The sequence below is a fragment of the Colias croceus genome, chromosome 15 (assembly GCF_905220415.1).
Source record: "Colias croceus chromosome 15, ilColCroc2.1".
NCBI lineage: Eukaryota > Metazoa > Arthropoda > Insecta > Lepidoptera > Pieridae > Colias > Colias croceus.
The window spans coordinates 7,733,125-7,760,595 of NC_059551.1; the positions used below are offsets into that span (position 1 = coordinate 7,733,125).

The following is a 27,471-nucleotide window of genomic DNA, read 5'->3' on the forward strand; positions in this document are numbered from 1 at the left end:
GATGAGACACCGAATAATTTCGTGTACGAAACTCTCGATTGTGGTAGCTAATAGAGATAACAAGGATAAAAAATTTTGTATGTATCCTGAACTAATAGCTTAAGAAAGTACAAATTTTCGTGTGTCATTGATATGAAACTTATTAAAGGCATTAAAAAAAACACGTGAATAAAAATCATATTGCATTTATTATATTACTATATACACATTCCCTTCAACGTTAAGCTTATGACTAGTTAAATATTCTCTAATATATACAATTCGATATGAAACTATACAATTCCTAATTAGCACTTAAGCATTATTTATGATAAATTCCATTTGCAAAGAACTTCATCTATAATTCTGAATTAATGTCAACAGTCTTTATTAAATAATATTGTCTTTACAAGAGTTATACATCAACAATATAAAATATCACAACAAGAGTGAAAATCAACAACGTTTAGCCTTCGACTAAACGACTCGAACAACAAATGTTCAATTATATTTATTTTCTCTAATATATTATCACTGCTTATTAATTTACAATAACCGCACGAGCCGGCGGTATAATAAATGTTAACGTCACGCCAGGCCCTGTAATGAAAAGTAAACCATAAGTTATTATGAAAATAAAAAAATAAATTAATTAAAAAGCCACAGGTGGCATTTGAAAAAAAAAATAGCCACATATTAAAAAAAAATATTTTTAACTTTTAATTTTCATGCAGCCTGTATCAGTTAAACACTGGATCGACTTCATACATTCATTATTATTAATGACCCTTGAAAAAGCATTCACTCTATTTCCTTTATATAGTAGCCACTCACCTCCTCCTGTTGCGTATACTGCGCCGCGCTTATAATATCCTGCAGGCACCGGGCGAACTCTTCAATGACGTCACGCACGGGGTCCGGCTCTTCCAATTCCCCTTGACCCCCCGCAACCCCGTCAGTACCCCGACCCCCCGAAACCCCTTCGGTACTCCGACCCTCTTTAACCCCTTCGCCTTCCGCCGCGGCCGCTACTAGGCATTGACACACCGCTTCTATTACTTCGTTGGTCATGAAGCTGCATGGTTGCCTGTGTATTGAATAAGTTCATTAATGATGATATATTGTTTAACTAAAATTATGGGGCAAAACAATATTTAAGTGGAGGTTGGAGAACAATATATTATCTTCTTATCGACCCTCTCTAGGATGCAATACATCATCATATTTTAGACGCAACTTGGCATTATTGTACAAGGGCAGCACAAATCCGAAACCGCACTACACTATAATAATTATAGATTGTGTACGGTTTTACATGTATTGGTGATGAATTTTGATATTATGCATGATTTTTTTTTCTTTGTACATTGCGGGATGTTCATCTACATCGCGAAAGTGTCGATTGTCAAAAATTAGTGTCTTGAGGATATGAAGGATATTATAATATTATGTTATTTAGTGTTTGTTATTTATTGCTCTGCTACCATATAACAACAATAGTTAATTACATCCTAAGTACATACCTGAAGCCACGTACTCTGCTTCCATTAATATGTGGTGTGTCGGTCAGTCAATTAGTATAACAACAATAGGGGGTTATAGAGAAAATAACGAACATTTTTATTCTGTTTAAATTATTTTTTTGAAATTTCGAAAATCTTTAAATGCAGCAAAATTTGCATTTACTTGTCAACAGCGAGCGCGCGCGTATATTATTAGTCGCACTGTATTGTAATGTGACGGCGACACTAACTGCGCACGTGCGGCACAAACTTACCGGCGGCGAGTGCACATATTTATATAGAATGTTGGGACAGGGAGTAAGTACGGCGGCACTAACTGCACCCGTAAGACATTCAAGAGCGGCGACACTAACTCGCACAACACCGTGCACGCTATGCGCGCCTGGTACACACACACACTACACACTAACTTGTCCGCTTGGAGGGCGCGTGCCGAGGGCGGCGGCGCGCGCTGACGCTCGAGGCGGCCGTGCTCGAGGCAGTCCGTCACGTTGCGGCACCCCACGCACTTGCACATCGCCGTGCACGCTATGCGCGCCTGGTACACACGGAGTTGTTAAATACTTAAATAACATCGATTATCATAAGGGGTGCATCCGATACCGATATATCGGCGATACTTCGGGTTAGCCGATATCGACGATATTTTTATGACCGATTCAACGATACTTTTTAATTTAAAAATGTAGTGTAAACGAGCGTGTTGTCTCGCCTATTCCGTTGCAAACGAGGCATAAACTATGCTCGGGGAAACCGCGCGCTTGTGAGTAGGGCATGCACCCGGGTGTACCCGATTTCGAAAAACCCGGCTAAACCCGGGTTTTTTGATGATCTTGAGAACCGGGTCTGAATAATATGAAACCCGGTTCTCCCGGTTCCGACGAAAATATTAAAATATAAAGTATTATTTATATTTTGCTGCATTATTTTAACAAATTTATTCTATCTGGCAACGTCAGACTCACGTGCATCGCGAATTTTCGTGCCACGCCTCAAGCGTGGCTCTGATTGGTTATCTAACCTTAGATGCTATAGGTTTCCTAGTTAGTTGTATTACCAAAAAAAAATTGGCTTCGAAAATGACAAAAATTAGGCTACAGAAATATTTTTATTAGATTTGTCGTGAATTTGAAAAGCTGTTTCACATAATGATCCAGTCATGTTTTTGTTTTTGGTATCAGCTGAAATTTATATCGAATACTCAAGTCTACGGTCCCTTGATGCTGTGAAAAAGTCAAACTCACACCAACGCATCAAAAGATACAGCCGTAAATGCTGAAAATTTTCGCAAATTTCGACATTTACATGGAACTCAAAACCTACAGGGTACTTCTCATGAACACAGAGCCTTGAAATTTGGTGAAAATAACGTCTTATAACACAGATAAAGGAAAAATTGCTAGAAACACAAATTTTTAAGTTACAACATTATAAAAAAATAGGTTTGTTCATAATTTAAACTTTAAAATACAAGAAAAGGTATACAAAGTATTATATCTCACTAATATTTTAAATGCGAAAGTTTGTGAGGATGTGTATGTGTGTGTTTTTTAATCTATCACACAAATACTACTGAACCGATTACAATGAAATTTAGCACACAGAAGGTAACTTGGATAACACATAGGATTGGTTTAATCCAATGATATTTATTTATTTTATTTTGGTAATTTATTTATTTTATATGTTTTATCCCGGAAATCCTAAGAGAACAGGAACTATGCGTGTTTTTCTTTGCGGGCAAAGCTGCGGGCGGAAAGCTAGTAAATTATATGAAACACAAGTAATTATTGTGTTTAGTTGCCATTTTTCTTGGTTCTCCTAAGTCCTATCCCCTATTCGTTTTATTCACATTTAGAATTGATGGCTACAAAATGCATAGAGCATTTTATTTATAAATTTTTCACACCTAAGCCTATAAACTCAGTACTTGCTATCAGGTCGGATCGCATTGGCAAAGGATGTTAATTTCAAGTTTTGAAGGGAGATAATGTGGCGGGAGGTAAAGTGACGGAAGCTTAAGTGACGGGAGGTAAAGTGACGCAAGTTAAAGTAACGGGAGCTAAAGTGACGCGAGTGAAAGTGGCGGGAGTTAAAGTTGAAGTGAAAGTTAGTTAAAATTATTTCGATTTAGGGAATAGATACTTAGGGAAACTTTAAATGTAGTTTAAAATAACGCATGACAAAAGTGACGGGATGTAGTGACGGAAGTTAAAGTGACGGGAGTTAATGTGGAGGGAGGTAAAGTGACGGATGCTAAAGTGACGGGAGTTAATGTGGAGGGAGGTAAAGTGACGGAAGCTAAAGTGACGGGAGGTAAAGTGACGGGAGGTAAAGTGACGGGAGGTAAAGTGACGAGAGGTAAAGTAAAAGTCAAAATTATTTCGATTTAGGGAATAGATAGATAATAAAGGGAAACTTTAAATGTAGTTTAAAATAACAAATGACAAAAGTTACGTTAGGTAAAGTGACGGAAGTTAAAGTGACGGGAGTTAATGTGGCGGGAATTAAAGTGACGGGAGGTAACGTGACGGAATCTAAAGTGACCGGAAGTAAAGTGACGCAAGTTAAAGTTACGGAAGTTAAAGTGACCGGAGGTAAAGTGACGCAAGTTTAAGTGACGGGAGGTAAAGTGACGGATGTTAATGTGGCGGGAGGTAAAGTGACGGGAGCTAAAGTACGGAAGTTAAAGTGACGGGAGCTAAAGTGACGCGAGCTAAAGTGACGGGAGTTAAAGTGACGCAAGTTAAAGTGACAGGAGGTAAAGTGACGGCCTGTGGGTGTGTTGTTGAGTTGTCCCAATATATCGAGAGATGCATTCGTTTTCTGGCGCAATGACGTTTTATACCCAAACTTGAAAAAAATTGCGCAAAAGTAGTAGTAGTTTCCAAATGAGTTCTGTTGCATCTGTGATCTGAGAGACTATTTTCCAGATATTCAAACAGACTTGCGAAATTGCCTTTCTCCCCAAACTTAAGATTAAGTACTCTGTTTTCTAAACAAAACTCTTATCAAATTTAATTTTTTTTACTAAAACTTTTAATTGCCTTATTAATTAACCTATGTCTCTACTTTTTATATTAATAAAAGAAAAATCTGACTTGTGATTTATTTATCATACCTTCATTTTTTAATTCACATTAAGCGTATCGGTATCGCCGATATTTTTATAATAGTATCGGTATCATATCGGTATCGTATCGGCGAAAAGGCGTATCGATGCATCCCTAATTATCATACACATGTAACATTAAAACATAATATAAATAATATATTCAATAAAGCCGTTGGACATAGAATCAACATAAAGACTCACAAATACAAGAACTAAACATAATTATTATAATAATTAAGCCATTGAATATACAACCAGCATCAAGACTCACAAACATAGAAAATCTGCCTACATGTCAATAAAACTATTTTTTAATAATAAATTGTAATATCTCACCTCGTAGCATTCACAGTAATTCTTTAAACAGCCGCTCCTCTTACAGTTACATCCTTTGTTATGCCTCCTCACGATTTCAGGCCCGCCTGCTTTTGCTTTACCAATCTTTGGCCTAAAAATTACAAAAAAAAATTCACGTCATCACTTGTCTTACACAAAAAAAATAATAAATAATATCTTCATTTGCACCTAAAAACTATCAAAATGACAAATATGCATTGTAAATAAGAAAATATTTTATCTGAAAACAAGAAAATATTGGAAACTCAACAGGATCTAAAACAAGACTCATTTGTATTTTTAGGCCGGTTGCTGAGCTTCACCGACCATCAGTGCGCATGTCAGTCGTGCTTGTCATATCTATGGAAATTCATAAAACCGTTCATAGCTAGACCGACCATACGCACGCGTATCTCCATACATATGACAGCGCGACTGACGTACGCACTGATGGTCGGTGAAGCTCTGCAACCGGCCTTATTTGCAACATAAACATGACTTTTTTATGCATTTATTATCATGCATTTTAAAATTAACCAGTTTAAAAAGAAAAACTTCTAATTCTTATAAAACTCACTTAAAAGCGTGTGGATTTCTATCTAAGCATCCCCGTATCGCCTTCTGCCTCAGTTCCTCGTTCTCCAAGTTATTATGACAGTTATTACAATTGCACTGGTTACAAAACTCGCCGTTCGCGAAACAATCACAATACAATTTGAGACATTGCGATTTGGTGCAGTTGCACGCTTTGCGCGGCCGCAGGCCGAGATCTGTTGATTCTATTTCTGAAAAAAAAAAATTCTGGCTTTTAGTTTCATTTTTTATTAACAAATTGAGTAATACGGTCACGATAATTTGATGAAATATAATAAAATTCATAGTAATCTAACATATTCATTTAGACAGTATTCACTGAAAGAAAATAATTTCACTATTGGAAGCTATCTTAGTCATTCAATATATTTTATGTGATATTGTAAAAATTCAATTTTCTTTTAATTTTCGATAAAATAAATTAAAAAATATACTTCCTTGCCCAAAGACTCATCGGGAAAATGTATAAAAATGTAATTTATATTGCATATAATATGTTAACTATAAAACTTACCAGGCTCAGAATAAGATTGTTCATTGTTCATAGATTCGAATGTGTTCATCGAGTCTTGTTCACGTTTTATCATTGACATGCTATTTTCTGATTCAGTCTGAAACATGAATAAACTCATGTTAATTTTCGTTTAAATATCGTAAATATAAGAATAATATATATTTTATAAAGCTATTGCATAGCTTCTATAGCGAGCTTTGAGCGCGGGGGCGGAATCGAGAAATTCCGTAACGGAAAAACCTCACGCTCCCCACTCCGACGGGCGGAGGTGTGGCTTGAAGGCATAGCATGCAATAGCTTTACCGCGGCAGTTCCCGAGTGCCACACGTCGCTTTTTATTTAAAAGAATGAGTTGTTGCTTTATCTTTGTTCATATCAATTTGAACAAATTTGAACAGTAGCATCGTATTTCTTATTTGAATAGGTTTTCTCAACCAATTTTGTTCAAAAAATTTGAAAAGCAAAACCAAACAGTAATATGTATAAGACATGGCCAAAGCCGTTACACGAAGCTAGCAGTTACTAAAATACTTACAGATTTATTATAGTCGCTCTGCACCTCAACAATGTGCTCAAAGTTGGACGGTATCACAATGAGAGGGTGCTCTTCCGATCGGACGCTCGAATCCATTTGATCCATGCTATCTGCTGTGTTCTCGTCTTCTGAACTCTATAAAAATAATTCTAATATATTTAGTTTTTTTTTTATTAATATGAGTGAGTAAGTTTATTTTTTTTTATTGAGCATAGGGAATTTACTAAAACAAAGTTAAAAATCTTTTTGTTTATCAATAAACTCTCAAATGTTTGTTAGTCTATTTATAACTGAAACTGTTTATAATATGGTGTGTAAAATGTGGGTCTTAGCATAGACATATATATTTTATATTAATAGAAAAAAAAAATTCGACGGTAAGAAGGTAGCGTGATTAGCTATGTACCTATTCAACAAATTTATACTGACATAAAAAACATACATTCATTTATCCCAAAAAAGCATTCCTTTCAAATACAAAAACAAAAAGCTATATTTACCACACGTTTCTTAAACTCCATAGTGACCTCATGATTTACACCCGCATCATCCCCCATACTGTTCTCTATTAGCGCCCTTAGAGCCTCCTTTGAATCGATTTCAGCTTCTTGCGTATCACTGTATATATGCGGTTGGTTCTCTTCGCTCATTTCTATTAACGTTTTGTTTGGAGATAAAGGCGCTAGTAAGCTTTGTGACGAACGCGATGCTTGCTGAAAATATACTTTAAATTAAACAAAAAAAAAAATGTGTGCGTGTACTAGTGTACACGTAAGAAGTGAAACTTATGACCTTATTTTTCACAAAATAATTTACTATATGCAACTTTACAGAAATACGTCGAATCACGCGTGGTAGGGATAAGAAAAAGATGGCGCGCAACGGAAAAATGTCACGCGTAACGAAAAAATGTTACACTAAATTTTTTTCCAACCCCGATAAAGAAGTTTCACTTCAAAAAATATAGTTTCAATATTTATTTGTATACTTCTTTGAGCTTGAATGAAAATGCACTTGATTTTAGCGAATTGAAAGTTTTTATAGTTTAATAATAAAATTATAATTTGTATCTAATGGTAGATGTAAATTTAATCATTTCATATAACTATACACTTATCAGTCATACTCAATTGATAAACTTCTTTTCGGTTTAACAATATTTTAAATTAAACACAGATACAAAAATGTAAGAAAAATAAGTTTTAGACATTAAAAATAAACTTACCGTTACAGGTAATGGAGATTTTCCAACAGGCGCTATTCTCACCAACTTTGGCTGAGATTTTATCACCATACCTACACAATAGCAACTTCATACATATACAATGTATAAATAAAAACAATATTACACTTTTATTATTATTCTAAAAATATATAAATTATTATTATTTTCGTGTCACAACATACATTGAATTACTGTGGATGACAATCTAATATATAAAAATCAATGCCACTTTTCGTTGTAATTCCATAACTCGAGAACGGCTGAACCGATTTCGATAATTCTTTTTTTATTATATTCCTTGAAGTACGAGGATGGTTCTTATGTAGAGAAAACGTTAATATGTACCACGGGCGAAGCCGGGGCGGACCGCTAGTAAAATTATAAAATTCGTTCTAATCCATGTCACATTAAATATTTGATTTTGAATACAGAAACATGCGTTTCCAAAAATGATTTGTAATTTTAAATATTTTCCATTTTGTGATAAAGTTTGTTTTTATTTGACAAGAGTTTAATATTGGAGCAAGAAGCTTATATCTAATACACTGGAGATTTCGGTATGAACATTGACGTGTAACAAGAAAATATTGCCCAGTTCATGTTTTTTATCACTTTCACACCTAACTTGGTATTGCCACTGTTAATACGAAGTTTTCCCAAGGCTACTATGTATGCTGTAATATTCTGTGCAAAAGGTTAGTTTTTGTACATGAGTTTGTTGATAAATTGCCAAAAACGTCATTCAGAAGCATTGTTGGATGAAACAATTATTATTTATGCTAAATAAAATAAGTATCTGAACCAATTATTAAAAAGCGATACTCCCTGATTATGGGTAGTCACCATAATAAAATTGTAGCAACTCTCACTTTGTCAATATGGCATGTGTGTCAAAAAAATTGCGTCGCTTCGAATATTTAAGTTAATATTGTTGCTTATTTAATGAATATTTTCCGAATATAAAGAATGCATTGTATTGTGCAAAATTGCAGAAGCGTTTGGACACCGAATTCTGGCATAGAATTTCACAGGCAAGTGTATATTTACGTTATTTACAATATTCCTCAATACTCCTGCATTTACCTGTTTAGAATCATTTCAATGGTAAAAATTGTCTAATTTAGCATCATTTTAGTAAGCAGTCATGTTAAATTTGTTATTTCCCCAATACTTTATCATTTTTCAACAAGTTTTCAATAAACAAATTTAACAAGTAAGGTAACCATGATGACGAGTTTTTATGGATAGCGAGGAGAATATATTGTAATAACAATATTATAATGAAAATTTAGAACACCATTTTAAAGATTGTTACTAGTAATGAAACAACACACGACATCGGTATTGCACTCACATGTAGTTATAATGATTGTTCGTTTTTACATTGAAATTTATACTTTTTTAACTTACCTTATATTTTTTTTGTTTTACGTAGGTATTTCAGCTTTCCAAAAAGTAAAATAAAAAGAAATATATGTGCCCATCAAGGTTACTGAGGATTACGACCCAGAAAAAAATACCTTTTGAAAAATAAACTTTGTAAAGTTAGCTGAAATTTGTGGAAGGCCGCTAAACAGTTTTTCTTTGATGATTTTGGCTTGAAATTGACCAGTCGAAGCAACGCGTTTCAAAAGAAGATCTGAGTAGCTTACAATTTGGTAAACAGCATCTGATGCAAATCACAACTTTCCTCTATTTACAAAGGATGCTAATGCTATATATCGGTTCATATCCAAGCTTTGTAGCCAAAAGTTGTTTAAAACTATCATTCTATACCAATTAAAATTGTATGTACCTATAAAGTATGACCATAATATTATAATATAAATACTGTTAAAAATATACCTTTGTCGTTATTATTTATAGACCATGATTTTTAGTTTTTTCTATTTTGAAAAATCCTGAATTTACAAACCAGCGTGGTCACTCAACAGAAAGAGACAAAAAACATGACTGACGTCATTCTAGATCATATTTTCTTGTTACAAGTTATTGGTCATAGTGCAATCTCCAGTGTATTAGATATAAGCTTCTTGTATTGGAGTTATTTTAACATTCAAATAGTATACATATTGAAAGAAGAGCACAATATTTTTTATGACATACGGAAAAGTAAGAGCCAGCGGGCACGAGCAACTTTGTCTCCGCAACTATTTTGTCTCTCCCATCAATTTGTATGGGGAGTTGCGTTGCGTACGTGCGCGCACTTTCATACTAGCCCATGGGTGGGAGAGACGAAATAGTTGCGGAGACAAAGTTGCTCGTGCGCGCTGGCTCTAAGTAATAATTGAAAGTTTTAATTTTTTTTTGTGTTAAAGACTGTTTATTCCTATCTAATATTAAGAGCTAGCGCGCAAGAGGAACTTTTGTCTCCGCAACTATTTTGTCTCTCTCATCAACTCTATGGGGAGTTGTGTCACTACGTGCGCGCACTTTCATACTAGACCATAGAGTTGATGGAAGAGACAAAATAGTTGCGGAGACAAAAGTTGCTCTTGCGCGCTAGCTCTTAATACAAACTAAATAAAACACATTTTTTTACATATAAGTACATTAAAATGTTTTTTACACATTCAATCCTCATACAATAATTTTCTTTAACAAAATTAATTTTTATATTCAACTAACCTTTATTATCGGCCAACATCATCATATTCCCTTTAGACGGTACAGTGATGACTTTCTGCTGCTGTTTCAGTACCGCTTTAGCCGGCGCCGACGACGAATTCGTTACAAGACGAATGTATTGAATCTGTAAACAATATCATTAACTTACTACGTCTGTGTCTACTGTACTTTTGCTACACTTATATTATAAAGAGGAAAACTTTGTTTGTTTGTATGTTTGTTTGATTGTAATGAATAGGCTCATAAACTACTGGACCGATTTTAAAAATTCTTTCACCATTCGAAAGCTACATCATCCACGAGTAATATAGGATAGGTTTTATCCCGGAAATTCCACGAGAACGGGAACTATGCGAGTTTTTCTTTGAAACCGCGGGCGGAGCCGCCGGCGGAAAGCTAGTTTTCAATAAACAGATATATAAATATTAATTATGAAAATTGTTTCATACTTTAGTATTACTTAAGAAAAAAAGAACGTGTGCGCCATGTCAGAAGTGAAACTTCATGACGTGACGGTATTGGCATGACGCGACTTTGAAATTTTACACTCAACGCGCCAAAAAAGTTTCTCTTCAAAAACTGGAAAGCGTTATTTATACATATAAATTTGTAAATTACCAAAAAAATATGAAATCAATTTATGTATTTATAAAAAAAAGAGTGATAAACATGCATGCAGAATGAAATGAGTAAAGTAGTGTTTACTTACACCCTTGCCAGGTACATTTATTTGATGAATTTGTGTTCGCGATGGCTCTGCTTGGTTGTCTTTCACCGCCTTCAAGTAAAAAATAACAATTAACAATAAATAATCTATATGGCAAATAGACTACAAGCCCGCATAGGAAAAAAATATGGGTCAAATGAACCACCAGGGGACATATCTAGAACGATAGAAGAGCATAATATAATAAGATTCATCACTATGCCGTCACTTGTAAGCTGTCCAACTGAGTGCAGATGAGAATTGAAAAGTACAGGTAGACTCGGTAAATTTTGGTCATATATTTTTGTACGGCATTCTTAACCATCGATAGATCCATTAAAAATAATAAGAAACCGCTCAGTGCCGTACAAAAATGGTGGTCCACAAAGTCGGAATTTTTATTTAAATTCCGAGAGTTACAGAGGGTAAATTTGGTCATTTGACCATGTACGGCATCTGTGTCATACTATGCCTATACTGCTTTTAATCCATTATTCCGCAACGCCGTACAAAAATCATGGGGACAAGGGGAAAAAATCGAGAGTTGCAATCCCCTCTCTTTCCCCACTCCAGGGGGTCATTTGACACAACACGAAATAAATTTATTTTTAAAGTATTTTATGCATAGATAATATTTTTTCATGTGCCGTACATTTTCGTTGGTTCAAAGGGGAAAAATGTGAAAAAGAAAAAAATCCATATAACGAAATGTTTGCTTTATATTTTGATAATAAAATATAAATATACATTAATATTAAGAAGCTCGAGGTGGTTAATTATCACCAGTCAGGTGGAATGGACTCCGTTAAATTGATGAACTAATAAAGAAGCTATGAACGAAAAGATGTGAATTATATGCAATCAGCCCATGAATACAGGTAAAGTCACAAGCAAATGCTAGTAATATATACATATTCAAAATGTACAAGTAAAGCGCTTTCAAATGATACCAAACACGGTATATTTATCTTAACTTTATTTTTTACTCTGTATGTTTTGTCCGCTAGAGGGCGCCACATTAGATTTTGTGAAACCCAATATAGCCTTTAGCTAGCTGGTCGCTGGTTATCCAGTGAACAATTCAGACGCTTCTAATGATATGTCATTTGTCGAATTCTGATAAGTAGTTTAGAAGTTACGAGGGAATAGATGAACATACATACAAGACCTGTCAAAATCATAACCCTCCTTTTGCTTTGCCGTAGTTGGGTAAAAATATTTTAATGCCGTACTGTATCAAATGGCCATAAAGCACCCTTAAAATTGTAGCTTTCGTCGCTTTCATCAGCCTAAAAGATGTGGTCTGCACAAAAATGTACGGCATCGTTTTTTCCTAATTTATCTATGTTAATACTATTTAAAACAACGAATAAAGTGTAGAAAACTATTATATTTCATTAATCTACGATGTTTAAACTTTTACAAAATTTCTGTTTTTGCATTTCTCTATAACTTTTTTTAGAACGGTTTCTTTTGAACGGCAATACTATACAACAATTGAATTTTACAATATCATGTTAAAAAAAAAGTTCCCGTACAGGGTCAAATGACCTTACAGCTCTTTATATCAAGAATTCGATGAAATTAAGATGATTATTGGTATACATTTAAAAGAACAATTATTTTTTGACGGCATTGCTTTTAATAGTACTTTTGAGTGCTAGATAATGTTTTGGAACCGAAGCCGTACTTAGTCAAATGACCCCCTGGAGTGGGGAAAGAGAGGGGATTGCAACTCTCGATTTTTTCCCCTTGTCCCCATGATTTTTGTACGGCGTTGCGGAATAATGGATTAAAAGCAGTATAGGCATAGTATGACACAGATGCCGTACATGGTCAAATGACCAAATTTACCCTCTGTAACTCTCGGAATTTAAATAAAAATTCCGACTTTGTGGACCACCATTTTTGTACGGCACTGAGCGGTTTCTTATTATTTTTAATGGATCTATCGATGGTTAAGAATGCCGTACAAAAATATATGACCAAAATTTACCGAGTCTACCTGTACTTTTCAATTCTCATCTGCACTCAGTTGGACAGCTTACAAGTGACGGCATAGTGATGAATCTTATTATATTATGCTCTTCTATCGTTCTAGATATGTCCCCTGGTGGTTCATTTGACCCATATTTTTTCCTATGCGGGCTTGTAGTCTAAAAGTACAAAAATAAAAACCCACACACCAAACATGATATTCGAAAAATAGTTCCGTTATGATACAATCATATCTATGTACATATATTTTTATATTAAAATTGTTCTTACAACTTCTTTTTAATTACCTGAGTAGTGGGTGCTGTAGTTTTTAATATGACATTCTGTGATGAATTTGCATTCACTACAACTTTATTGGCAGCTGACACTGGAGTTGCTCCTGAAATATAATTTATAACAAAAATATTTCATATAAATTTATAAAGGATAGAAAATTTTTGGTCCTATGGTCAAGCATCCGCCATGGATTGGCGTAAAAGGATGCGCCTCATCATGATCGAATTTTTTCTATTTTTTATAAATTTATATTTAAAGATGTCAAGGGTTACCAGGGTGGAACGAAGTTCTTTGAGAGAAAAAGCCGCACGGCTCACAAGTCACAACTATAGTAGTGTCGTTACAACTTTTCCGTTTAGCCCCCTTTCGCAACGCGCGATAAGGCACTTCGTTCCAATAACTTTCTATGAGAGAGACAGACAGAGAAACACGCGCACGCCGCACGGCTTAAAACTATGGCAAAAAGTGTCGTTACACTTGAAAAGTTTACACTTTTACACAAGACAAGTGCAACAACACTCTTTGCCATTGTTGGTCAAGACAGCATTTAATATTATAAAAAAACGACGTGTGGCACTCGGAGACTGCCGCGATTGCGCTATTGCATGCTATGCCTTCAAGCCACACCTCCGCCCGTCGGAGTGGGGAGCGTGAGGTTTTTTCGTTACGGAATTTCTCGATTCGGTCCCCGCGCTCTAGGTCCGCGATAGAAGCTATGCAATAGCTTAATAAATATTATAACTACTGTTCATTGCACAATTTTTCTAGAGAATTGGATAAAATAAAATGAAAATACCTTTAGGTAGCAACACAGGCATAGGCTTGATTGCGATCATCTCTTGCTTTTTCGCATATTTCACACCCTGCTTTGTTGGTGACGCCATTATTACCTGAAATTGAACATAAGTTTAAATCATATATCATTTTTTCGCTTTATGTATCAAGAAGTCGCTGCAAGATAGATATAATGAATTCAGTATTTTTAAATAAGAGAAGCTTCTACGTTTTCATCAAATATGCCATATAAATATGACATATTATGTTCATTCTTTTAAAATAATGGTCATTTCTTTTTCAATATCAGTAGGTAACAAAACAATACCTTATTCCCAACAGCCAAAGGCATAGTTTTGTGTGACTGCACGGTGACATACCGCGCCTGTTGTAATTTACCGCCCGCCGGTACTAACTTTGTTATCATGGCCGGATTGTTTAGATCCACATTTTGTTGACCTGCAAAGAGACATATTTTTATAGTAATAAAAAGTATTTTCTCTTCTCTCATATAAACTCTTATGTACTCTGTTCCTGTTGTAGAATAATTAATAAGTTGTTTTCTGGTTATCTAGTATCAATCTGTGATAAAAAAAGAAATTAACAATAATGTATTGACCAATTTACTCCTTTAAACTTAGAAAAAATATGATTTATGGTGTTTGAATAAATTTCATTCAACAATTAATAAAATATATTTATAACTAGCTTCCGCCCGCGACTCCGTCCGCGCGGATGTCGGTCTTCGCGTGGATGGTTATTTCTCCATTTTGAGTACCTCTGTCAATAACATCTTATAAATATCTATTGGACCCAATTCCCAAATACGGCTATGCCTATAATAATACGCAACGTGTGTTCGCGGTTCTACGGAACAACGTCTATGGATAAAACTGAAAAATTAAGATTAATTTTTTTCTACGTGTTTTCCCACGATAAAAAGTATCCTATTTTACGCCCAGGATAATAAGGTATAATTATACCAAGTTTCATCGAAATCGAACCGCTAGTTTTCACGTGATGCCTTCACAGACAGACAGACAGACAGACAGACAGACAGACAGACAGACAGACAGACAGACAGACAGACAAAAATTTTTTTAATCACATATTTGGGTTTGGTATCGATCCAGTAACACCCCCTGCTATTTATTTTTTCAATATTTTCAATGTACAGAATTGACCCTTCTACAGATTTATTATATGTATAGATAACAGCGTTCATGCTTCATATTATATTATTTTTAACAAACCTGGCAGTGCTATAAGCTTCATTGGTTTTCCTTGTGAGACATTTGCAATTTTAGATATTTGAGCCTGAAATAAAGAATATGTTTTTTTTTAATAGATTGTTTATGCAGGATAAATTTAATAAGTATATTATTTATCAACAATTAAATTAAATCACATTTTTGGTACTTAATTGTAAATAAACGATATAAAATAATTATAATTACTTTACCTGGCCACCATCAGATCTCACTAACTGTTGAAGTGAAGTCACATTACCTTGAGATGTAGATACTAATTTTATCTTTTGAGCGTTTGCAGGCACCATAACTATTTGCTTGCCAATTTGTGCTGGAAATAAAACATTTTCTAGTTGTCTTAGAAAGTTTTTTTTTTTTAAATAAAATTCTTTATTGACATAATAACACAGGTCTAAATAATGAATCCTTTGGCTCCCGAACTAGTTTTAAACTGTGTCTCAGGAGCCAGAGGCTTTTCCCAATATTGATCATAATATTATGTCTATAAACTAAACTAAAAGCTATAATATGTACTTAAAAAATTATTTTTAATACATAAACTACACTAAATTTAAAAATTATTATAATATTTATTATTACCTAGAACAGCTTTTCCCGAACTGTTTCCATGCACAGTGCTTGCTATGGACATCTTTTTAATCACATTTTTGTTTGTCATCAAAGCGACTGGCTTTGGTGCTATAGCAATCTGTTTCCCTTGAGCGGTTTTAATGAAGTTTTGAGGTTTGGGAGCTATTCTGGGAGCTATTGCAACTGGCCGTGGTATAGACGTGACAGTCTTCTTGGGAGATGTCTGTAAATAGGAAAGACATGAGTAATGTAAAGAATTTTTAAACATGAATGATTGAATGAATGAAATGAAATGAATGAAATGAATGAAATGAATGAAATGAAATGAATGAATGACATGAATGTGTATTTAAAATGTTTGTTCTTCAACTTACACTTTCTTAGACTTTTTGGTGGTATCTAACTTTATACATTATTTTTATAACAAACAAAAGTAGCTGCCTGTGACAGCGTTAACTTAAATAAAATACAATAGAACTTTATTTTTATATTATCCAAATGAGGAAAAACATGTGACATATTCAGGTTTTTTTAAATATGCGACATGCATCATACCTGCACTCTAATTATTCTCTTTTGATGTTGATCAGATGCTGTTGTGACAATTTGTGGATTTAACTGCAGGTCCAGCATTGTGTCCGATTGTGGTACAACACTGTAGTTTTGCTACAAACATACCAAATAATTTATTATCACAATAATTACAAAATAAATAAATAATAGTATTCAAATAACATTTTTTTTTTAATAATAAAAAGAATTATTAGTTATTACCTCAGGCTGACTCAATACAGGTAGATCACTTTGATCATTTTGTAAATTGAATTGACCTCCAATTAAATCAGAAACTGGAAATGAAAATACAAATAATTTTGAAATAAATCTTTTTCTATTAATAATTTTTATTGTGCGAAAATTATAGATAATAATTTTATGGTACATACTAGTTGTGTTGCCCTGTGGTGCTACTACAACATGCTCATATGCATTAAAGAATGTTTAACACACAGCTTTCCTCAATTAACTGGGTATCAAACACAAAAGTAATTCTAATATCGATGAATAAATCATATTTAAAATCGATTTACTCTTTAATTTACACAAAAAAAATGATCCGCTTGGATTCATACAGTATCTCAGATTAGTTTCTACCATTCTTTGTTACATTAAACAGGTATTACATACAAGCCTTTTTTGAAATAAGTACATACACTGACAATCAGACGTTGTATGATTATAAATTTTGGACGTACATAATGTATATTTCTAAATTCAGTAAGTAAAAAATCAAATATTTTACTATTATTAGATGAATAATTACTTATTATTTCACTTCCTGTATCCATAAGTATTGGCTGCTCCTCGGTATGCTCAAATTCCATTTGAATATCCTCTTGAACTGCATTGTCAAGAATTATATCACCTTGGTGGCATACTGTTTCTTCTGGTTGGTCAAAATCAACCTAAAAAAAAATTAAAAACCATTCATATTCATTCCATTCCTATCCAAATTCTTATTTTTAGAATCTATTTGACTTACATCCAAAATTCATTAACATGAAAATATTGAAATATGTATAGACATATTTCAATAGCATAGGCTATTCTCAGTAAAATTACATACTTTAAATAATTATTAAAAAGTTAAATATTTAATGAGAAAACTTTCAATAAATTTAAATGAATGAACTAATCATTTTTATAAAACACTCACTCTCATAGCGCTATCCAAGTTGAGAGATTCTTCCAAATTGTGTTCCATTGTTGTATGTATATTTCGACTTCTTAAGATCACAAAAACATTCAAAACTGATTCTTATACGTGAAAAAAAGTGAATAAAACCAAAACATTTTCGAGTTCAAAAGACGCCGCCATTTTACATTGTCAAATCCTTTCAATTTCTTCCACAAATATCCACGGTTAAAAACAAACTGGGAAATCTTAAAATGAAGATTTGTATCTAGAGGATCACCAATAAGCACGTCATTATAATTGTAATGGAAGTTGAAATATCAAGCTACAATTTTGAAACTATATATACACTTTAAACAGCCCATAAATATTAAAATCACTTGAAAAATGCACAAATAACCCAATGGCGCTTCTTTCAATTTTTGTAAATTGTGTAGTCTGTAGATGTCAAAACCATTTGACCAACATAGAGAAATCAAAGTTACAGATTAAATAATCCACAGATTAAAATTTCAGTTTACGATGTTTAAGATTTGAACTGTTCAAATATCACACGTATTGTTCCTTGCGTAAACATTTCTAGTACCTAGTTTTTATTAAGATTTCAAAATTAATAGACTTTCTGCGACATATATTCACTGTGATATTCACCAAAGATCTATAATAATATAATATATAGAGCGTCTGTGAAAAAATCGTCGTATCCTAGTTTAATTATCTGCGATTCTCGTTGAAGATGTCACTTTGAAGTTTGACATAATATCATTTAAATAATAAAAGGTGTACAGCACACAGTGAGATTTAGTTTAGACGAACTTATTCTTAAAAAATTTATAATTAAAAGAAATTGTAATATATATTTTTATTGAAAAAGTTATCGGCCAAATAAACATGCCACTTAACTTGCAAGGTGTTCGACAATATCTTAGTGAACTAAGAAATTCCGGTGGTTTACACAAAGATCAAGCAGAAAAGTACGATCTACATTATATTTACGATGATATAAATAATGAACAACTAAATTATCTACTTCTTTATTAACCCATGGGTTATTTTTAGGTATAGGAATGTTTTACTGGAAATTTTAAAGAACCCTGAAAATGAACTAGCTGAATGTTTAAAAGCATTCGTTGAAGCAAGTGAGTGTTTATTATTATTAAGTTAACTACCTCCACGAATGAGCACTTATTGAATTAATATTATCAGAATATAATCAAGTTAAACGGATTGCAAATTTTCCACACAAGAATTTTTTTTTGTTAATTTATAGCTACAAATTATTGATTAATGATTGGTTTTCAGTTGTGAATGAAAATGTCAGCCTGGTGATATCACGTCAACTGCTAACAGATGTGAGCACACACTTGTCCCTGCTACCAGACCCAGTCTCTCAGACAGTGTCTCACTTTGCTCTTGATGTTATCCAACCTAGAGTCATTTCCTTTGAGGAGCAGGTATGTATTGATTTTATATTTGTCAGATAAATTAAATTACACCGTAATTGAAAATTCCTAATTGTTCTTTGCTTGTCTTTTAATAGATATACTGTATCAGATACCCATAGACCCTTTAATCAAACATTCCTTATTTAAATTATTTGCCATTATTTAAATAACTAAAATCGACATAGGTACAATGAAATATGATTTTTTTTTGAGGCATCTAGAAGCTGTACCTACTTCCGAAGCATCTAGAAGCCGAATGCGACCACAATGCCACATGAATTGGGCTAAACTGTACATTATAGGGCGTGGAGTTGAGAGTCGTAACAACAAAAACAAGATAGAGTAACTTTCTACAGTAATTTTCCGATTTTCAATTTGTAACTCAAAAACTAAAAGTTTCCACGGTGTGAAATTTCAGATTTAGGTTCCATAGGACAATAGCTAACCACAAAAAAATTGACGACTCTCAACTCCACGCCCTATAATGTACAGTTTTACCAGGACAAGATAAGACTCCGTCTGAAAGGAAAATTTCATATTTTGAGGGTTATGAGCGTTACTCCCGCTCAATGCGTACCAGCCACAGACATGCCACAGTATTACGATAATGTATATTGTACTTCTGTGGCGCCAGTTCATTTGGAAATCCGCATTAAGAACCATTTTAAATAATTCGTTGTAAAAAAATACACATTCGTTTAGGTACTATAATTTTATTATTATATTATATACTTTTATACTTTGTATTGTTACCTCTTGACAGAACTGCATTTTATAGTTATGATTTTTAAAGAAAAACCCGTATAGTTCCCGTTCCCGTATCCGATTTCCGGGATAAAACCTATCCTATGTGTTAATCCAAGTAACCCTCTAGATGTGAGCTAAATTTCATTGTGATCAGTTCAGTAGTTTTTACGTGAAAGAGTAACAAACATCCATACATCCATACTTACAAACTTTCGCCTTTATAATAGTAGTAGGATATATTGAATTGTGTTTCTTTAAAAAAATATTAACTATTTGCCTAGTCGCACGTGTTCTATTCTTTTCAAGGTCAACAGTTTATGTTATATATTTTAGTGGACAAAAATCCCTTGTCCCTTGCAAGAATAATTGAATAGTAACAAATAAACAACTCGACAGCTAGATTAGCAAAGACGAAAATAATGCAGTTCCATAATAATTAGGTACAATCAAAGTAATTATAAGGCATTTTGTTAGACAGCAATTGTAATTGGAAATCCCATATAACAAATTTGTTTTCACTCCACGTCGTTTAAGGACCATTCGTTCTGAAAAATTATTCTTACTACATACCTCAGTTATGTATCATCTATTATAATATAATAGTATATCTATTATAATATTTATATTATAAACGTAAGGACTTTATGGGATAACTCAACCAGCATAAACAGAGTATTCAAGGCTCAAAAAAAGGGTCTTAGAGCTAAGTGTTGATTTAAAAAGTTTTTAGTAAATATAGAATGATATTTCAATTGATTGTTATGGGACTTAATTTTAATATCTGATTGTATTTAATTTAATTTTACGCATATTTGCATACTAATATGCGAAACATGACGAACTATACCATTTTTGGCATCGATCTGTACTATGTTTTTAGCTAATAAATATATTCTTCTTTTATTTAGGAAGGTAGATATATTATTTAGTAAAGGGGATTCTCTAGGCAGCATTTTGTAATCAGACAAATTCGATACTCCGACACTACCCTAAGAAAACGTTTATCTGAATATGGCTACACTGTATCTCTTTTTGAGTTGAAACGTATAATGTTTCTTAGAACTGGACATATAATAAATTGTAGTATTAATTTTCAGGTAGCAAGTATCAGACAACATTTGGCAGATATTTATGAGCGCAACCAGAATTGGAAAGAAGCTGCCAATGTTCTAGTGGGCATACCGCTAGAGACAGGACAGAAGTATGTAAATACATTAATTTAATTTCTAATTTACACGAACTGTAAAAATATAATAAGCAAAGTGTGTTCAAAAATTTTTTATTAGCATAACTTTAAAGATATCGTGTATCTAATAGTACTAGATCCCACCGAAGGATTAGTGCGTTCATAGTTTTTTTTTTATGAAACCAAAATTTTATGTACATGTATTTATAATTAGGAGAATATAATATTATATCGACTAGTTTTCCAGTCAAATTTCAAGCATGTTTAATTAAATTTTTTCTAATAGATTATTGGGAAAAAATTTCGTTTACTTGTTTTGTACATAAAATGTAATCTACATCATAGCAAATTATTTAAAATAATATTCTAAAAAATCACGGTTGCCGTTTTCCACCTGGCCGCAACCTCTTCGCAGCCTGTTGCAAACAGGTATGATTTCGATCCATTTATACGTTCATCACGCACATTTATGAATTATATATCAAATTATAGCTAATTTTTTTCTATTAATTATCATACATGGGTGCCTAATTAAATCCGCCCGCAAATAAAGGTTTCCGGCTGTTAAAGATGATGAATATTTAAGGTTGCGGTACTAATCCTGCGGTGGGATCTTAGACTAAAAGCACAAATTTGCATCTATGGTTACAATATAGTATATCACCTAAGTCTTGGAAATTTTAAGTGAAAATATTTTAACCTCTACATATTTGACCACATGTAAAATGTAATAGATTAACAATTAAAAACTTTACCCTTGCAGACAATATTCCGTAGACTACAAACTCGAGACATACTTGAAAATCGCGCGTCTTTACTTAGAAGTGGATGATCCAGTGCAAGCCGAAGCTTTTGTGAACAGGGCATCATTATTACAAGCTGAGACTACTAATGAACAACTACAAATATATTATAAAGTATGCTATGCAAGAGTATTAGATTATAGAAGGTAAGTTCATATCTTAATAGGCATGTTATAATGTTAAAACCCGACTTTGCTTGCTTTAAAAATTTCATATTTTAGGCTCAATATAAAAACAAATGTGATTAGCATTGTGATTTATTGTAACTAGTTAGTGTCTAGATGTTCATATATTATAAAAAAACTGTACATATTATATTTTTTTTATTCAGGAAATTCATAGAAGCTGCTCAAAGATACAATGAATTATCATATAGGAATATAATTCATGAAGATGAAAGAATGACATGTTTGCGGAATGCCCTTATTTGTACAGTTTTGGCTTCAGCAGGTGATTAATATACACTAAATTAAACTGAGTTATTTTAATGTAAAATTTCTTTAACTTTAATTAAAGTAGCATTAATGTTACTAATGCTATTGGTAGCCATATTTCTAGTTTTCTTAATTTTTTGCATAAAAAAAACTAGCTGACAATATAGTTAATAGAATTCCAACTCAAACTCTATGAAATTTCCCTTTAAAGGACTATGCAACAAATCGTCCCATATCATCAACAGATGCCAAACATATCTCATTAAATACATCTCGACATTATGATTATTTTTTACTATGGCGACATCACTGTAGGATATGGGGTTATCGTGCAATAAAAAAAAATATGTTATACTTATACAGTTTTAAAAAAATCGTCCCATATCATCAACAGATGCCAAACATATCTCATTAAATACATCTCGACATTATGATTATTTTTTACTATGGCGACATCACTGTAGGATATGGGGTTATCGTGCAATAAAAAAAAATATGTTATACTTATACAGTTTTAAAAAAATCGTCCCATATCATCAACAGATGCCAAACATATCTCATTAAATACATCTCGACATTATGATTATTTTTTACTATGGCGACATCACTGTAGGATATGGGGTTATCGTGCAATAAAAAAAAATATGTTATACTTATACAGTTTTATTAAGTATTAAGAACTGAATTAAAAATGTACTATTTAACTAAAAAAAACTCGAGAGAGAACAGCCGTAAGACGTACTTTACCCTCCCTCCTTGCTCCGTTACCCCGACCGCACCCTTTCGACGCCTGCGCCCGCGCACCTCCCTCAGTCGTGGCTAGTACGTTCTGCTGTGTTCGCGTTGTTTATTTGTGCGTTATCGGCTTGTTTGCGACTATTATTAAGTGTCTACTTGCACAATTGTTTTTGTGTTATTAATACTTAAAATGTCTAGTTGAACAATTGCTTTTTGTAATTATCGTCTAAAATGTAATTTTTTATTTTAAAATAAAAATACTTTATTTTTGTCAAAAGTCTTTTTAAAAAAAAAACCCCGTCGAATTCCGAACTAAAAATTGGTACTGACTTTTCATGGGACGTAATAATGATATTGAAACTTGTCCCATGTCTGTTGATGGGATGGGACACTGCCCATACATTTTTTTGCATGGTCCTTTACTATAATCTTTTTAAATAATAACCAAAATTTCCAGGTCAACAAAGATCCCGTATGTTGGCAACCCTGTTCAAGGATGAGCGTTGCCAGCAACTACCCGCGTATTCCATACTCGAGAAGATGTACCTCGACCGCATCATACGCAGGTCTGAATTGCACGAGTTTGAAGCTCTCATGCAGACACATCAAAAGGTTAGTGAATATTGTTGGAAAGACTTCTGATTGTTAGAAGTTAGTTTTTCTGTTTAGGTTAGAACTTTTACTGTAACAATATCCAAGCAGCATTATTTTTATTATAATTGAATACATTTACTTTTTTTAAAATACATGATACCCCACATACAACTAAAAGATTTAAGTGTCATACATCCTCCGGCTTGACAATTAGCATAGTATAAAATGCCGAGCTTTTCTAAACTGACGATGCTGATTGTTAAAAGAGCTTTCTAATGGTAAAGAATATTTGAAATCGATTGAATAGTTTTTGAATTAAATCAAAACAAACTATAACAAATTATATTAAAAGTATAATATTCAGTATATAATAAAGTAGAAAGGTTTTTATTAAAAAAAAATCTATTCCAGGCATCAACACCAGACGGCTCCACGATCCTGGACCGAGCGGTCTTCGAGCACAACTTGCTCTCAGCGAGCAAGCTATACAACAACATAACGTTCGAAGAGCTCGGCGCGTTGCTGGAGACACCGCCCGCACGCGCTGAGCGCATCGCCAGCCATATGATCAGCGAGAAGAGGATGAACGGGCACATTGATCAGATCAACTCTATTGTGCATTTTGAGAGTATGTGCGGTTATATAAGTAGGATTAAGTGCGGGATAAGTGTGAAAAAAGTGAAGTGTGTTGTGGCTAGGGACCGTTAGAGATGGGTTTAGTGTGAATAAAATGAAGTGTTGGGGAGGCTCTAGGCCTTTGGTGGTGGGCTAAGTATAAATTAATTGAAGTCTGGTGTGGCTAGGATGTTAGAGATGATTTAAGTGCGAATTACGTGTATTATGGTGTGACTAGGTACCGTCAGATATTGGTTAAGTGCAGAGGCGGCTCGCCCTAAGGAGCGCTGGTGCAGTGAACTCCCATAAATAATTATAATAAAATCATACTCCTTAATTTCATTATTAATATTAATTATTACTATTTAAAATCAATCGTAATCGTAAAAAACTACTGGCAATACCAATGAATATATCCATCATTCCATCATTCCATACACCTGTAGGTATAATACAGTATTATAAAACGCGCGTAGCGGAGCGCTCACGATTGCGCTCCAATGAAAAAATATTCAGTACATTTTCTAATACGAAATCCAATAGGAGTGAAAGAGATAGTTTTGTCAGAGTCCTGCGCGTGAAACAGAAGATTTTCTATGAAAAAATAGCAAAATTCGGAGCGCCGCTCCCGCAAACGTTGCCGGTTCGTTTTTACCGCGCGCCCGTACACAAAACAGCGATTGCGCGACGTTGCCACTCAAATATAAACAAACACTCTAGTCAACTTGCACGCGCGCGAATGTACCTATAATCGGGAATTTTCGAATTAAAATCATAAGATACGTGTTGACTGTTGAAATAGCCTGTAGTTATCAGTATTACTTGTGAGTGTTAAAATGGACAATTATAATGTGGCGTTCATTAAAAAGTGTGTTAAAACGTTACAAATTCGGCTTGAATTGAAAGCTAAGGGACCGCCACGGCCTGAACTTGACCTTACGCAAAAATATACGACAAAAACGAAAACATATACGCGTGTGTTTAAATCCGAACAATATGTGAAAACACCGTGGTTGTGTGGTTGTGATGAACATGAAAGCAACAAACTATTTTGTTTTCCGTGTCTTTTATTTGAAGCGGGCGCGGCCGGCGGAGGTGAGAGTGCTTGGACTGAAACGGGCGTTGACGACTTAGCTCATCTTTCAATCAAGATGAAAAAACATTCACAATCTCGGTAGGTACCATTTGTCGAATGAACTGCAATTGGCGTCTACCGGACGACAAGACATTCGTAAAGCACTAGATTCCGCGTACCGAAAGTCAATACGCGAGTTCAATGACCGTGTCGATGAAAACATACATAATTATTTTACGAAGGTTAATAGATTGTGTCAAGTTATAGATATTATTGCACACCAAAAAGAAAGACGTATGCATTTCCTTTATAAGTATTTTTTAATTAAATTGTACTGCTTTACACCATGTATTTTCAGTGTTTTATTTCAAGTGAACACCCATAAAATTTTGTCACGAGCCGCCTCTGGTTAAGTGCAAATGAGTGAAGTATGGTGTGGCTATGAGTATATGATGGGTTATTTAAGTTCGAATTAAATGAAGTTTGTCAATATAAGATCTAGAATAACATAACATTCGAAGAGCTTGGTGCGTTGCTGGAGACGCCGAACGCATCGCCAGCTATATGATCAGCGAGAAGAGGATGAATGGACATATTGACCAGATCAACTCTATTGTGCACTTTGAGAGTATGTGTATTTGTGTGTGGGTTAAGTGAAATGTGATGCGATGAGGGATGGAGATGAATTAAGTGAAGTGTGGTATGCTTTGAAGGTGTGATATGACGGACGATAATATAATGGTTAAGTGGTTTATACATCGATATAGTTTGTTATTTTATATTTTCATAAGCTCAAAAACTCGCCGTTAGTATGTTGTCTATTACAAGATAAGTGCTGATTTACACAGGGTCAGTAACTGACTACAAATTCGAGGCAAATCAGTGCTGACCCGAAAAAAAAACCCTGTGTAAACAGATTTGAAGTCAATACAGATAGAGCAGGCTCCAAGGAGATGTTCGTTTGCAAAAATAGCGGACCTAAATCTGACTTCTGATATATATTGTATAGATCCCAGACATCCTATAGACAGATGTTGCCAACCAGTTTTGTGGTCCCCCTCTCCCCACCCCGGGAATTAAATATGGCATACAAAGGAAAAAATAAAAATTTCCAAATCATGCCGTGTGGGGTATCAAATCAAAGAGCTTATTGAGTAGATCACGAATATATAGCATACTATAACATTTCTTACACTTTCTCTAAGATTTTTTAGAAAATTTACGAAAATGCTCCATTTTTGAGTTAACTTTAAACCACTATAGATTGAAAACTCATGAATATATTTTTTAAATTATTATTTTAAATAATTAACAATAGTCCATTGTTTACGATTCAATAGTTCGTACAGTGAAATAGTTCAATCCTTGGATAAAATTTACACGTCCAATAAAGTATTACACGATAATATTAAAATGTCACATGTAAACTGTCAAATACTGGCAATTAGAATACATTTCACAAATGGTAGTTTAATACGTTATTCTACGAATAAGTTTAGTTTAGGATTGAAAAATCAGCCCTTAAAGGGGAAAAATTAAAATTCTGTCACTGAGTTGGCATCGATTGCACGCATCACGCGCATTACTTTTAAGAGTGCTCGATTGTGCGAAGCGTTGCTGTAGTTGAATCATTCAACTTTAAGCATTATGCCGCATAATGCGCTCTAGTGATGTAATTGGAAAACTACCAGTATGTCTTTTATAAAAAATTCTAACCTATTTTTTTTTCTTTTTCTAGCTCGCGATATACTACCCCAATGGGACAAACAAATCCAGAGTCTCTGCTACCAAGTGAACAGTCTCATAGAAAAGATCGCAGCCGCCGAACCTGAGTGGATGGCCAAACTTATGGAGGAAGAAATGATTCAGTAGACTTATGTAACGTTTTAATAAATCTCTTACCTATGAAATAAAGTGTATTTTATTCACCTAATAGCTTAGTTCGTAACTCCTTAGTGGAAAAATTAATTGCTAAAAAATCTTTTGTACAACGTTGGATATATAAATAAATATTGCCGTATATTAAAAACAAAGCGCAGAAGCATTTTACTTATATTTCTACTTGGACAAATTGTCGCGACTTTTTATATTTGAAAT

The 27,471-nt window shown here is 33.7% G+C and overlaps 3 protein-coding genes and 1 long non-coding RNA gene across 4 annotated transcripts in view; 2 read left to right on the plus strand and 2 right to left on the minus strand.

Moving 5' to 3' along the window:
* The window catches only part of LOC123698106 (SET domain-containing protein SmydA-8), a 542,384-nt gene that overhangs the window by 499,489 nt on the left and 15,424 nt on the right, over positions 1-27,471 (plus strand). The gene's annotated exons all lie outside the window — the stretch shown is intronic.
* On the minus strand, positions 170-937 carry LOC123698134. Its single transcript, XR_006752362.1, has 2 exons — positions 814-937; positions 170-579 (listed from the first exon to the last, which is right to left on the minus strand). It is a non-coding gene; the product is annotated as an uncharacterized LOC123698134 (long non-coding RNA).
* LOC123698230 (protein lin-54 homolog) lies at positions 946-18,166 on the minus strand (the record flags this gene model as incomplete). Its single annotated transcript, XM_045644814.1, has 20 exons — positions 17,759-18,166; positions 17,366-17,507; positions 16,819-16,892; positions 16,600-16,710; positions 16,054-16,267; positions 15,666-15,784; positions 15,457-15,520; positions 14,532-14,662; positions 14,226-14,319; positions 13,441-13,532; positions 11,159-11,227; positions 10,450-10,573; positions 7,822-7,892; positions 7,097-7,309; positions 6,597-6,731; positions 6,062-6,158; positions 5,531-5,738; positions 4,954-5,065; positions 1,913-2,040; positions 946-1,066 (listed from the first exon to the last, which is right to left on the minus strand). Coding segments are annotated over exons 1-20 (2,367 nt in total), but the record flags the coding sequence as incomplete, so codon positions are not given.
* Positions 18,539-27,288, plus strand: LOC123698116 (COP9 signalosome complex subunit 4). Its single transcript, XM_045644713.1, has 9 exons — positions 18,539-18,711; positions 18,797-18,876; positions 19,040-19,191; positions 21,027-21,130; positions 21,879-22,064; positions 22,250-22,368; positions 23,548-23,702; positions 24,096-24,312; positions 27,113-27,288. The coding sequence occupies exons 1-9, from the start codon at positions 18,629-18,631 to the stop codon at positions 27,244-27,246; spliced, it is 1,230 nt and encodes a 409-aa protein (XP_045500669.1). The 5' UTR covers positions 18,539-18,628; the 3' UTR covers positions 27,247-27,288.

Bases quoted from the DNA above. Each gene is read 5' to 3' on its own strand.
- LOC123698116 (XM_045644713.1), top strand. From the start codon at position 18,629: ATGCCACTTAACTTGCAAGGTGTTCGACAATATCTTAGTGAACTAAGA. The intron at 18,712-18,796 runs GTACGATCTACA...GGTTATTTTTAG, and splicing joins CACAAAGATCAAGCAGAAAA to GTATAGGAATGTTTTACTGG. The intron at 19,192-21,026 runs GTATGTATTGAT...ATTAATTTTCAG, and splicing joins TCATTTCCTTTGAGGAGCAG to GTAGCAAGTATCAGACAACA.